General features: G+C 41.2%; 1 protein-coding gene across 48 annotated transcripts in view; it reads left to right on the plus strand.

The window, feature by feature from the left end:
- The window catches only part of PRIMPOL (primase and DNA directed polymerase), a 43,893-nt gene that overhangs the window by 1,249 nt on the left and 28,672 nt on the right, over positions 1-13,972 (plus strand). For 25 of the 48 annotated variants that reach the window (XR_013417397.1, XR_013417398.1, XR_013417399.1 and 22 more), the window contains exons 2-5: positions 2,434-2,511; positions 7,873-8,044; positions 9,700-9,797; positions 12,099-12,228. Coding sequence is in view for 33 of the 48 variants with exons in the window: in XM_078002463.1 (XP_077858589.1) it covers positions 2,434-2,511; positions 7,873-8,044; positions 9,700-9,797; positions 12,099-12,228 (478 nt within the window). In the remaining 15 variants the exon portion in view is untranslated. Of the gene's footprint in view, positions 1-289; positions 868-2,433; positions 2,512-7,805; positions 8,045-9,699; positions 9,798-12,098; positions 12,229-13,972 lie in introns of those variants that run through there. The other 23 variants (XR_013417403.1, XM_078002465.1, XM_078002470.1 and 20 more) reach the window with 8 other exon arrangements.

Here is a 13,972-nt window from a genome sequence, read left to right on the forward strand (position 1 = left end):
CCGAGAACCCAGGGCCGGGCTGGGCCCCAGGAGCCGCCAGCCCGCGCCCGCGCCCGCGCCCGCGCCCGCGCCCGCGCCCGCGCCCGCGCCCGCGCCCGCGCCCGCGCCCGCGCCCGCGCCCGCGCCCGCGCCCGCGCCCGCGCCCGCGCCCGCGCCCGAGGCCCCGCCCCCCGAGGCCCGCCAGGCCCCGCCCCCCGAGGCCCGCCAGGCCCCGCCCCCCGAGGCCCGCCCCCGAGGCCCGCCCCCGAGGCCCGGCCCCGCTCCCCCGCCCCGGATTTGAAAGCTGGGTCTTCCTGAGAGTCCGCGGGCTTCCGCTCCCAGCGCGGGATTCTGGAGGTAATTTGAGGAAGACTTGGAAACCGCGCCAGGCCCAACGGGGACCTAGAAGGGAGACAAGGCCAGGCCTGCTGCCCAGTGTGAGCTCTGAGAAGAAGAGGAGCGGGCCGGGACGCCCTCCGGTAATTTCCGTCCCCCCTCCGGTGACCTGAGGCCTTTCTTGGGGTTACCCCCAGGTCCCTCTCCCTAAATCAAAAGCCTTAGCCTCCTGTCGCCAGGGTGCCGGGCTAGTAATAAGCAGGTCCACGCATGCTGGACACACGGGCTCAAGCCACTCCGCGCATCAGTCAGTACTACAAACCGTACGCAGTAGTGTACTTAATCCATATATAAACGTTACATGTTAAGCATCCCACAGCAAACAAAGTAGCATTTAACATCCCGAGGAAAAAAAGAGAGAGGACAAAGAGATGAACAACCAATCCAGAGGGAGTGAAGAAGAGAAGAAGAAGCCTGGTTTGGGCCCGAGAGGTCCTTCTGCAGAGACAGCGTCAATTAAGACTGTTTGGAGCTGCCGAAGGCAGAGTCCGGGTGAGAACTGACAGTGGAAGAGGGCGCTTGTTTGTGTCCTTACCTGAGTGGATGCGGACTAGTTTTTTACTTGTTTATTAAAGTATAGTATCCTTGTTGGCAAATGCCCTATGAAATATAAAATGGAGTCTTTTCCTAAGATGGAGTTATTAATAGTTACGTGAAGGGTGTGCTATACACTGCCGTACTGATCCCCTTCCTATTTTGGGTCATGAACTCATTTTAGACCCTGAAGCAAACTGTGAATCGTTTTCGCAGAAGAATTCTCCACCACGTGAGCACGACATTCTGCATCAGATTTCAAAAGGTTCTTGACATTCAGAAGTCAGATCAGGGACCCCATGGCAGAGCCTATTTCTAACGCTTGCGCCTATTCGACTATAGGGACTATATTCTGCACAGAAATATACTTAGTTTTATGTATCGTTACAACTTGCTGAGAGTTTATTGCATGCTTTTACATTTTCATAACACATTTGTTTGTTTCATCCTTTCAACAATCCCTCGGGGTAGGAATTACAATTTAAAGAGTTTAAGGCCAGGCGCGGTGGCTCATGCCTGTAATCCCAGGACTTTGGGAAGCCGAGGCAGGTGGATCAGGAGGTCAGGAGTTTGAGACCAGCCTGGCCAAGATGGTAAAACCCCGTCTCTACTAAAAATACAAAAAGTAAAAATAAAAGAAACTAAAAAAATTAGCCGGGTGCAGTGGTGGGCGCCTGTAATCCCAGTTACTTGGGAGGTTGAGGCAGGAGAATTGCTTGAACCCGGGAGGCAGAGGTTGCAGTGAGTCAAGATTGTGCCACTGCGCTCTAGCCTGGGTGACGGAGCAACACTCCATCTCAAAAAAAAAAGTGTTAAGTAGTTTGCTTTTGCTGAAAAAAGAGTCACAGGAGTTAAACTCAGATCCCACAAATACGACTTAGGCCTTTCTTTATCCCTCCCGAATTGAGTGAACACAATGTTTGACAGTCTTTTTCTGCCTCAATAAAACTGAGAAATAGGAGCCACTCCCAACCCTAACAGTGGCTCTGCAGAGCAGTAATTTGCGAAGAGGGGACTAGTGTGGTTGAACTAGTCCTTATCCCATTGTGATACCCAAACCCCTTCCTGTGCTAAACTTTCTTGCCAAAATGAGCAAGCATCAGCAGCAGTTTTCTGGATTCCTGTAAATCATACTAATTTACTTAGTCTACGAACTTTTATTTTTGAGACAGAGTTTCACCCTTGTTGCCCAGGCTGGAGTGCAGTGGTGCAGTCTTGGCTCACTACAACCTTTGCCTCCCAGGTTCACATGATTTTCCTGCCTCAGCCTCCCAAGTAGCTGGGGATTACAGGTGCCTACCACTAGGCCCAGCTAATTTTTGTATTTTTAGTACAGATGGGGTTTCACCATGTTGGCCAGGCTGGTCTTGAACTCCTGACCTCAGGTGATCCACCCACCTCAGCCTCCCAAAGTGCTGGGATTACAGGCATGAGCCACCGCCCCCAGCCAAACATTTTAATTACAGCAAAACAGTAGGCTGGAGGCAGTGGCTTCTGACTGAAGCCAGTAATTTCTCTTTACAGGGGTATCCCAGAGGTGACAGAACTTGATCTGGGCCTGGAAGGGGAAGAATTCGGGAAGGGCAACGTGGGGCATTCCAGGTAAGAGAAATGTCTGCCGGGTTGGGGGAGGTTTCTGGAGTGGCTCAGGACAAAGGAGAGGTCATTATCAATTCATTTGGTGAGATGGTGGAAGAGTAAGAAATGAAATAGGTAAATGATTTAGGGCCAGATTCTGGAGGGGAGTTTAGACTTCATGACGTTGGTTTACCTGTGTGAGCTGAATGTTGCTATGAATCATTATCCCTGTGAAAAGTGATGAAAATGGTTTTAAGGGTGATTGGTCTGCCTGGCAGAGTTACGCTGTTTGGATGGGAGATCCTGTGGGGAGGATAGAAAGGAGGAACTGGGAAAAAAAAAAAAAGCACAACATATCACTGTGTGTTTTCTTACTCCTTACAAGAGGATTTGGGGAAATTTAAATATGAGTTACTTTTGCTGAAGCGTAGAAAGGCAAAGTGACTGAAGCAGGAGAAAAAAAGAAAATCCAGTCACTTATACTTAATTTCTTAAGGTGTTATTCATCCAGAAAGTGAACTTATATAATAATATTTTTGTAAATGCTTTTTGATCACATACTTTATAATAAATACTTTAACAGTGGGAGAAATAGTACAAATGCATTCCAAGAGGCTAGAAAAGGGATTATATTAAGAAAATACTGTCAAATACCAGGATATTACCAAATCGTAGAACTAGAGTATTGGCAGACAACACAAAATACTGATGAATCTAATCTCAGGGTAGAGGGAGAAGTTGGAGTTGGGGAATAGGAATTGACCAGTGATGAGAGAAAAAGAAAAGAAAAGAAAAAAGGGAGGGAGGAAGGAAGGAAGGAAAGAAGGAAAGGAAGGGAGGGAGGGAGGGAGGGAGGGAAGGAGGGAGGAATAAAGATAAAGAAGGCAACTGAGAGAACTAGGCTAGGAAGAACCATGACCAGGCTGGCTTCAGGTCCCCCCAGAAACCAGTAAATATGAAGCATGTGCCCCCTCCTTCAGCTGCTCCTGGGATCCATGCCATCAAGTGTCACAGCTGGGCAAGTCTGGGCATAAACACGGGAAAGCTGGGGCTATTTAGGTCAGCGTCATCTCACCCCTTCCATCCCCGCTGCCTCTTCTCCCACTGTAGTTACTTGAAAAGGACTAACATAGCCTTTTTTCTAGCTCAGCCACCTTCGGTTGAAAGATCGGTATCAACCACGCTTAAATAATCAAACATGGTTAAACAAACATTCTGTGCAATGCTAAGAAGTAAATAATAGAAACTCTCTGAGCCCAATCTTTAATTTTATTTTATTATTTTTTTTTTAGTAGAGATGGGGTTTCACCATGTTGGCCAGGCTGGTCTCGAACTCCTGACCTTGTGATCCTCCTGCCTGGACCTCCCAAAGTGCTGGGATTACAGGCGTGAGCCACCGCACCCGCCCTGGCAGAGCCCAATCTTTTAAAATACAATAAATGTTTTCCTCTGGAACTTGGAAACTATTACCAAAAACAGTTACAGTCCCGGAGTGGAAAGGAGCTTTGATACAAAATTATGTAAAAGAAAGACAACACTCTTTCACCACCGGGAATTAAAAGCATTTCTAATATGGTGACATATTCCCCCAGAGGGGAGGGATGAGGAATGTGATAGTCCCAAACCAGAATGCCAGATGCCTTCCTGTTCTCCATTTCCTTGGCTTTTTGTAATTCAACCCTCCTGCTGGGACTAGACCGAGCCCCAATTGTCTTCTGATCTCACCCCAGCTGTTAAAATTTTCAGACTGTGCAGACATGAAGGGGGCATGGTATGTACTGAACTTCTCTTTCTTCTTCTGTTGACGCTCATCGTTTCCCCAGTTCAGTGAGTCTTAAGCTGTTTTTTCATTGTGACTTCATGATGTTCATGTATGGCATACTCCCATGGTCCTAAGGGAGGAGACCACCCCTCATATTGCCTTATGCCCAATTTCTGCCTCCTAAGAAAGAAGAAGTAAAAACTAAAAGGCAGAAATGAAATCCACAGGCAGACAGCCCGGCGCCATGCCCTGGGCCTGGTAGTTAAAGACCGACCCCTGACCTAATTGGTTCTGTTTTCTATAGATTACAGACATTGCATAGAAAAGCACTGTGAAAATCCCTATCTTGTTTTGTTCCGATCTAATTACTGGTGCATGCAGCCCCCAGTCACGTACCCCCTGCTTGCTCAGTCATGACCCTCTCACACGCACCCCCTTAGAGTTGTGAGCCCTTAAAAGGGACAGGAATTGCTCACCTGGGGAGCTCGGCTCTTAAGACAGGAGTCTTGCCGATGTCCCCGGCCGAATAAACCCCTTCCTTCTTTAACTTGGTGTCTGAGGAGTTTTGTCTGCCGCTCATCCTGCAACAGTCCCACCAAGATTTTTACAAAATCAAACAATTTTTCATGATAAAATTTCAGTGTCACTAAGTACGAACATCCACATAGTCATTTGTAGTCAGTTATCGGTTAGATACTAGCTAAATTCAGATGTGATTACATTCTGTATTTATTTTCTTCACTAATAATCAGTGGACTTTGTTAAAAGTTAAATTTCATTATAGAAAGTCAGTTTCTTAATTAGGTTTATCTAAGGGTAGCAGATTTTTAGCTGTATGTGAAGCAGATCAGAGTAACTCAATACTCAGAATCTAGCAATAAGGAGCAATATCACTTTGTATTGACAAGTTAAAGCAGTTTTTTTTTTGTTTTTTTTTTTTGAGACAGAGTCTCGCTCTGTCACCCAGGCTGGAGTGCAGTGGCACTATCTCAGCTCACTGCAAGCTCCGCCTCCCGGGTTCACGCCATTCCCCTGCCTCAGCTTCCTGAGTAGATAGGACTACAGGCATCCGCCACCATGCCCGGCTAATTTTTTTTGTATTTTTATTAGAGACAGGGTTTTACGTGTTAGCCAGGATGGTCTCGATCTCTTGACCTTGTGATCTGCCTGTCTTGGCCTCCCAAAGTGCTGGGATTACAGGCGTGAGCCACCGCGCCCGGCCAAAGCAGTTTTTTAAAAAATTGCTTCATCTCCTCAATCCAGTTGAATTGATATTTTTCCTAAGCATACCTGTTATGAAATTTATGTTAGTACCTTTAGAATTATATTTCTGTTTCCTAGTTTATAATTTTTATGTGAATTAGGTAGAACTCTGAGAGAATAATCTTTCTTAGGTCTGTTATGATTGATGTCAGATTTGAAATCTGTGGATAATATGCGTTTTGTTTTTTTTTTTCTAACAAGGTCATGATGTTCTACCCCCGCCCTTTTCTTTTCTTTTCTTTTCTTTTGAGATGGAGTCTTGCTCTGTTGCCCAGGCTAGAGTGCGGTGTCATAATTTCAGCTCACTGCAATCTCTGCCTCCTGGGTTCAAGCAATTTTCCTGTTTCAGCCTCCCAAGTATTTGGGACTACAGGAGCCCGCCACCACGCCTGGCTAATTTTTGTATTTTTAGTAGAGACGGGGTTTCACCATATTGGTCAGGCTGGTCTCAAACTCCTGACCTCAGGTAATCCGCCCGCCTCTGCCTCCCAAAGTGCTGGGATTACAGGCATGAACCACCGTGCCCGGCCTACCCTCTCTTAATCTTTTTTTTTTTGAGATGGATTCTTGCCCTGTCACCCAGGCTGGAGTGCAGTGGTGCGATCTTGGCTCACTGGCACCTCCGCTCCCAGTTCAAACTATTCTCTTGCCTCAGCCTCCCAAGTAGCTGGAATTACAGGTGCCTACCACCACGCCCAGCTGATTTTTGTATTTTTAGTAGAGATGGAGTTTCACCATCTTGGCGAGGCTGGTCTCGAACTCCTGACCTGATGATCCACCCGGCTCAGTCTCCAAAGTGCTGGGATTACAGGCGTGAGCCACCGCGCCTGGCCCCCTCTCTTAATCTTTTAGGGAGATTCTGGTTTTCCTTCCAGGAAATACTCGTTTGCCAATGAGTTTGTGTTGCTGCAAAGTTTTCTGCTAAAATTCAAGACGATGTTTATCAACTCAATAAGCACAAACGTATTCTGTTAAATGATTTAGTACATATTATTTCACTTAAACCCTAATATATCTATTTTCCACATAGGTAAATTATGGCAAAGATGATATTAATGAAGAGAGGAACTCTATTAATTACCTGTTTCTATGTCAAAGCCAGCCCCAAACTTACTGGCTTAAAAAAGACGAAACAACCAAATTTATTTTTTCTTATAGCTCTGTGGGTTGGCTGGGCAGTTTGGTAGGTCTCTGTGGGACTCAGGCTTACTAATGCATTGAATTCAGATGATGGCTGGATGTCTGGAATGGCCCAACTCATGTATCTGACTGCTTATGCTGGCTGTTGGCTGCAATTCCTTGGTTCTTTTCCATGTGGACTTTCATCCTCTATGAGGCTAGAGTTATGGCATGGCAATCTCAGGGCAGGATTTTAGGATAACCAAGTCTGCTGCAAAGGCACTCATTAAACCTCTGCTTGCTTCACTTTTGTCAATGTGATGTTGGCCCAAAACAAGTCATATGTCCAAGCCGAGGGTCACTATGAGAGTGAGTTTAGGTGCAAGGAGTTTGTGGCAAGGAGTTTGTGGCTGATTTGGCTGTTTTTAATCTAGAGTGAAAGTTTTCCCACTCTTCTTCTAAAAACCTATTCTTTTTCTTTTGTAAATGAATTATAATCCCAAATTGGAAAATTATTGCCTGGCACCCTTACTCTGGTATGGTTGACATGGAAGTATTATATAGAAAGAAAAATCATCCATTACTATAGACATCCAAAACTAGCCAATATTGTAATTCCCGTTCATATTCCCAACTAAAAGTTGTGTTGAGAGAGAAGAGAAGACATGGACAGAAACAGAGGAAAAGGGAACGAAGAGCTGTACGTTGGTATCTAGAAATGAATTCTACCCCGAGAAATAATAGCACAAGAATGGTGGACAAGGTCATAGCATGTGATACAATAAAATGGGTATAGTAAAAACCATAATGATACAAAAAACACATATATTTACATGAGGCTTTGTAATTTAGAGATCATTTGCTTATGTCTTATGACCTTTCTATCTTCAAGGTAAGTATATAAAGTACTCAAGATAATATTGATTCCTATTTTTCAGTTGATTAAATAAGATTCAGGGAGCTTCATTAACCTGTCCAAGGTCATAATACCGTTAGAGGAAGAACCAGGATCTAAGAATTTCTGATAACCATCCTTGCTCTCGTTCTGTGGTAAAACTTCATGCCAAGAATAAACAAGGAAATAAGTGTCAGGAAGTGAGTTTTGAAACTTTATCAAACAAAATATATTCTAAATAAAGAAATTAATGGCCTTTTTGTTTGTTGTTTGTTTTAGTAGTAATTGATAGAAATATTACATGGGATAGGATTTATTCTCTCCGTACTTCTGAACCAATGAACAGAAAATGGGAAGAAAAACTGAAGCAAATTGAAGAACGAGCATCTCATTATGAGAGGAAACCATTGTCCTCAGTGTATAGACCAAGACTGTCCAAGCCAGAGGAACCACCCTCCATTTGGAGACTATTTCATCGACAAGCTCAAGCTTTTAATTTTGTTAAAAGCTGTAAAGAAGTAATTTCCTCCTCCTCCTCTTCTTTGTCCTCCTCTTCCACTTCCTCCTCTTGTTTCTTCTTCTTCTTCATTATAATTTGTTTTTTTTTTTTTTAATCTATTATTTGTCTTCATTTCAGGCCATGTATTCTACCAAGAGAATTTAATGGGAATCTTAATGGCATGTGATTTAGGAAAAATATCCCTGTGAATCATTTACCATTTAATTTATATTAGTAATGAAAAAGAATGACACGTCCAGTGCCCATTAGATTTTAAAAATTGTAATGACATTTAAATGAAGCTTTATGCTTAGAGGGCGGGGAACCATGTTTTTTTCAACACATTAAGCAAGTGGGAGAAAGGAGTGTCAGCCTTTCAAAGAACATGGTGCTCAAAAACAAAAATCACTAAATCAAGCAACAGATGTGTATTTCACATTCTTTTTTTCTTGGGCACTGTGGGGAATATAAAGAAATGTGAAAGAAAAGATAAGATGCATATATGATAGCAGAAATGTACTGTGAGTCTGATCACTGTTGCTGTCTAAAAGCTCCAAGTGCTGGAAGTTTTAGAAGGACCTCTTTTCTCTAGTCAGGATATGCTTCCTCAAATCTCATGAGAATGGTTTAAGAAATACCTTTCTTAGTCATTTTGGGTAAACCTAATTCAAGCAGCAGCAATTAAAATACTGACAGATTCATCTGAACTTGAATTTTAAAAAGATATAGATAGGGGTATGCTTGTTGGACTTGCTAATCACCAGTCTGTAAAATTTATTTCAAAAAGATTTTTGTTAGGGTTAAGTAACTGAGTCCTGTGATTTTTTCACTCATGAAAAGAAAAATATGCTCACCAGCTACCTTTAGCTAAGAGGAAACAAAAGAACTTGTGGATGTATTGCTCTATTAGAAGAAACTTTATGGCAGGAGGCATGGACAATTATATTTAAACCACTATCACAGTAATTAACCTTTAAAAAAATGGTTTCGGCTGGGTGTGATGGCTCACGCCCATAATCCTAGCACTTTAGGAGGCTGAGGCAGGCAGATCACTTTGAGGTGAGGAGTTCGAGGCCAGCCTGGCCAGCATGGTGAAACCTTGTCTCTACTAAAAATACAAAAAATTAATCAGGCATGGTGGTGGGCGCCTGTAATCCCAGCTCCTTGGGAGGCTGAGGCAGGAGAATTGCTTGAACCTGGGAGGCAGAGGTTGCAGTGAGTCAAGATTGTGCCACTGCACTCCAGCCTGGGCGACAGAGTAAGACTCTTGTTTCAAAAAAACAAAAAAAAAGTCTCCTACATACATTTTTATATGTACTAGGGAATTTACTAATTAATTTTAGCCCAAATCATTAAAAGATAAGTTTAATTTCATAAAACTATCATAGGAAATCAAATGAGTAATATTTTTAAGAGTGGTTTCTCTTCTTTTTTCTCTTCGGTCTGCATATTCTAATTGTTTTCACCTTTTATATGAATGATTAAAAAATAGGTATAATTAGATTTTGAATGGCATAAACCTAGTGACTATTTGTCTTGTATTTAATAATACAAATGTTCAAATTACAGTTTCTGAAAACTTGAATGAAAAATTCTTTATGAACATTCAATAGCTACAGTTGAATTTAGGTTTGCATTTTGTGAATTTTTCTAATCTTTTTTGATTTTATTTAGGATGTTCACGTATTTGCTTTGGAATACAAAGTAGGAGATGGACAACGTATTTACCTTGTGACAACCTATGCTGAATTTTGGTTTTACTATAAATCCAGGTAGGTGGCATGCAGCAGAACCACACATTAAGCTAGAGTTCCATTTCCTTTGCCTAGGAATTTTGGTGAAATTAGTTCAGGCTGAATTGGCCTCCACAGTTTGTGACCACACTATTAGTTGCTCCTTTACTCTCAGAATTGAAATCTGGAGTTTTCTTGTCATAGCAATGCTTGAGTATCTCACCAGGTGCTGGGAGAAAATAGTCATGCACGTACATAGTCATGCATGTACACGAATATATGTGTGTACTCAAAGGGAGTTTTGAAATCTCTCTTTTGCAAACAGGTATTAAATTATACTATTAATCACAAAGGAATATTTATGTTATTTACCTAGTAATAAAGAAATATCTGCTTTATCTTGACTTTATTATTACTATTTTAAATTGTTATTAGCTTTTTTATTTTTTTAAGACAGAATTTCACTCTTGTTGCCCAGACTGCAGTGCAGTGCCATGATTTGGCTCACTGCAGCCTCTGCCTCCCGAGTTGCTGGGATTACAGGTGTCTGCCACCATGTCCGGCTCATTTTTATGTTTTTAGAGATAGGGTTTCACCATGTCGACCAGGCTGGTCTCTAACTCCTGACCTCAGGTAATCCACCCACCTCGGCCTCCCAAAGTGTTGGGATTACAGGTGTGAGCCGCTGCACCTGGCTTATTAGCTTTATTTTAACTGAGTGATCTACTCAAGTATTTCTCTTTTTTTCTTTCTTTTTTTTTATTTTTTAAATATTTTTGAGATGGAGTTTCACTCTTGTTGCCCAGGCTGGAGTGCAATGGCATGATCTCGGCTCACTGCAACATCTGCCTCCTGAGTTCGAGTGATTCTCCTGTCTCAGCCTCCCAAGTAGCTGGGATTACAGGTGCCTGCCACCATGCCTGGCTAATTTTTGTATTTTTAGTAGAGACGGGGTTTCTTTATATTGGTCAGGCTGTCTCGAACTCCTGACCTCAGATGATCTGCCCGCCTCAGCCTCCCAAAGTGCTGGGATTACAGGTGTGAGCCACCATGCCCAGCCGTATTCAAGTATTTCTCAGACTTGTGTAATGTATGGAAAAGGAGAGTAAATTGTTATGTATGCCCTATATTGATTTAGAATACTTTTATTCGAAAGTTGCTAAGTAGCTTCAAATATGAAACTGGATTTATTTATGTTTATATACATGCAACACCAGTTAGAGTTGAATGAAAATCATTAGGATAACGTGACAGATGTTTTGCTGAAACTGTCTCATCTTGCAATGTAAATATGGTACCGACTGCTCCAGGATGTGTATGGGTGTATGTGTATGTGTGTGTTGAGTTCCTCCACTACCTGTGCCACCTGATGATACAATTTTCACATAACTTTTCCCTCTTCAAATTACTACAAGTCCTTAATTTGCATAGGGTGCCATCTGAACTTTAGTCCAAATTATCATTTGCAAATTAAGTCAGCATCTCTCCCTATTTAACCCATGTCAAAATCATTCCTCTTAATGCCAGAAAGAATGTAACTGCAAACAGCCTTGAGAGCTTATCAAAGTCAGGTGATTCAGAATTTTTTAACCAATTTTTAAAATATTATCTTCCAATGAAAATACAGAATTTAAAAATTCTCATGGAAAATTAATGGAATCTGAAGAATATGGCATCCTGAAAAGAACATTTTTTTTTCAAAGAAAATTTGTTTCATGGTGACACTAAAAACAAATATAGAGGTATTACACAATATCAAACTCATCTGTAAATAAATAGCACTGTAAGATTGACTGTATTTTCCAGTTAAATAATGTTACAGGATATAATTGTTGCATTTTGCTTGATGGAAACCCTTGATACGATGAGCCATAAACCTATGGTGAACAGTTCACTTTATCATGTTCTTATTTCATACTTGTATGTAGTGAAAGCACAGTTAACACAGTATTTGCAATGTAAGATAAACTGCCACGATTTAAAAGGAATAAGATAGAGGCTGGGCATAGTGGCTTACACCTGTAATCCCAGCACTTTGGGAGGCTGAGGCAGGTGGATCACCTGAAGCCAGGAGTTCAAGATCAGTCTGGCCAACTTGGCGTAAACCCTGTTTCTACTAAAAATGCAAAAATTAATCAAGTGTGGTGGCACGTGCCTGTAGTCCCAGCTACTCGGGAGCCTGAGGTAGGAGAATCGCTTGAACCCAGGAGGAGGAGGTTGCAGTGAGCTGAGATAACACCACTGCACTCCAGCCTGGGCAACAGAGCTGACTCAGTCTCAGTCAATCAATCAATAAAGGTATAAGATATCAATTTAACAATCTTGAATTATTCAATTTAGAAAAAATCTCTTACACTGCTATGAAGTTATTCCTGAAAATGCTGTGTGCAAGCTTTATTTTGATTTGGAATTTAACAAACCTGCCAACCCAGGAGCTGATGGGAAAAAGATGGTTGCATTACTCATCGAGGTAAATGGCCGACTCAAGTTTTCCTTATTTCTATCTATTCAGCTCTTCATTGGCTTATTCATTCAGTGAATTCAACCTACATAATATGTAAGTTCTGTATCTCTTCTTTTTCTTGCTACTGTTCCTTTTGACTTTGATTTTTTAATATTACTTCTATGAGTAAACTGTGAAAAGGAAGGAAAGTTCAATTTATGTTCATATAGTTTGCGATTTTACTGTCTGGTAAAAAAAAATGCTTTGAAAAAGATGTCAGTTTGGAAGTTTTCTATATATTAAAATTATATATTAATTCTCTGAATTCCATTACAAATAGCTGACTTTGGTAAAAGCCAGGCAAAATAATTTTTACTGTAAAAATTGGGTACTGAGATGAACCTCAAGAACACTGACTACAAACAGTATCAGATTTTTGGAGCTTGTAGGAATTTTGGAAATCATCTTATCTTGTCCTTTTCGAAATGAGGAAATTAAGGCCCAGACGAAACGAATTCCTATTCAAGGCCCTACAACCAGTATTGGTAAAACCTTGTCTATAAATATAGTTATCACTGTTTTTAACTAAGAGAAAAATATTGTAGCTCTTTATTTTTGATTTAGCTGTGTCAACCAGGAAGTTACTAATAAAAGGAATAGCATGGACCTGTGCAGCTAAGTTCTATTAGGATTATTTCAAAAAAATTTTCAGATTGTATCACAGGAAGTTGTGTTAAAATTGTACTGACTATTCTTCAGCCTAAGTGTAGGTGCTGACACTTATTGACTAGCTGTTTTTCTTTTAAATGTTAACTGAATAATAATGTTATAGATTATCCATTTTATAACTTTTAAAATATATCCAAATTAAAATGTTTTTGATAAAGAGTATCTGCTAGTATTCTCTGTTGGACCTCTACATGCTTGATTTTAAATCTTTTTGAAAATGTATGTGAATGCTATTTAAAAAATATACAGAATATTAGCCTTATCCTGGCTTTGAAGCAGAATAAATATATATAAATTCCCCCACCTCCCCCCAAAAAACCCCCAAATTATGTTTTTCTTAAAATAGCCATTGAACCCTTAAAAATAAATTTAGATGCTTATTTCATTACAGCTGGTAAATTCTGTTTAATTTTTAACCTAATCATTATTATCATTATTATTATTATTTTTGAGACAGAGTCTCTCTCTGTCACCCAGGCTGGGGTGCAGTGGTATAATCTCAGCTCACTGCAATCTCTGCCTCCCAGGTTCAAGCAATTCTCCTGCCTCAGCCTCCCGGGTAGCTGGAATTACAGGTGTGTGCCACCATACCTGGCTAATTTTTGTATTTTTAGTAGAGACAGGGTTTTGCCATGTTGACCAGGCTGGTCTTGAACTCCTGGCCTCAAGTGATACACCCATCTCGTCCTCCCAAAGTGCTGGGATTATAGGCGTGAGCCATGGTGCCTGGCCTAATTATGTTTTTAATAATTCATAAATATTGACTTTCTTCTAAAGTCTAAAGTAAGATTTCTTGTGTAGTTTCTCCGTGGGCTACAAGGAACCTCGATTCAGATATTTTCACTGCCACTTAACATTACATATTAACAAAGAAGTACCACATTGCATTAGAAACTAGAAATATTTCTAATGAACACTGGAGGAAATTTCATTTGTAACACTATTAATAAACACTGGTATGGCAAAGACTATGTAGATGTTTAGAATTTTTTTCTCCTTATTCTTTATACCACTTTTTCCAAATGAGTCTTGAGTAGCTAAT

This window comes from Macaca mulatta, chromosome 5 (assembly GCF_049350105.2).
Source record: "Macaca mulatta isolate MMU2019108-1 chromosome 5, T2T-MMU8v2.0, whole genome shotgun sequence".
NCBI lineage: Eukaryota > Metazoa > Chordata > Mammalia > Primates > Cercopithecidae > Macaca > Macaca mulatta.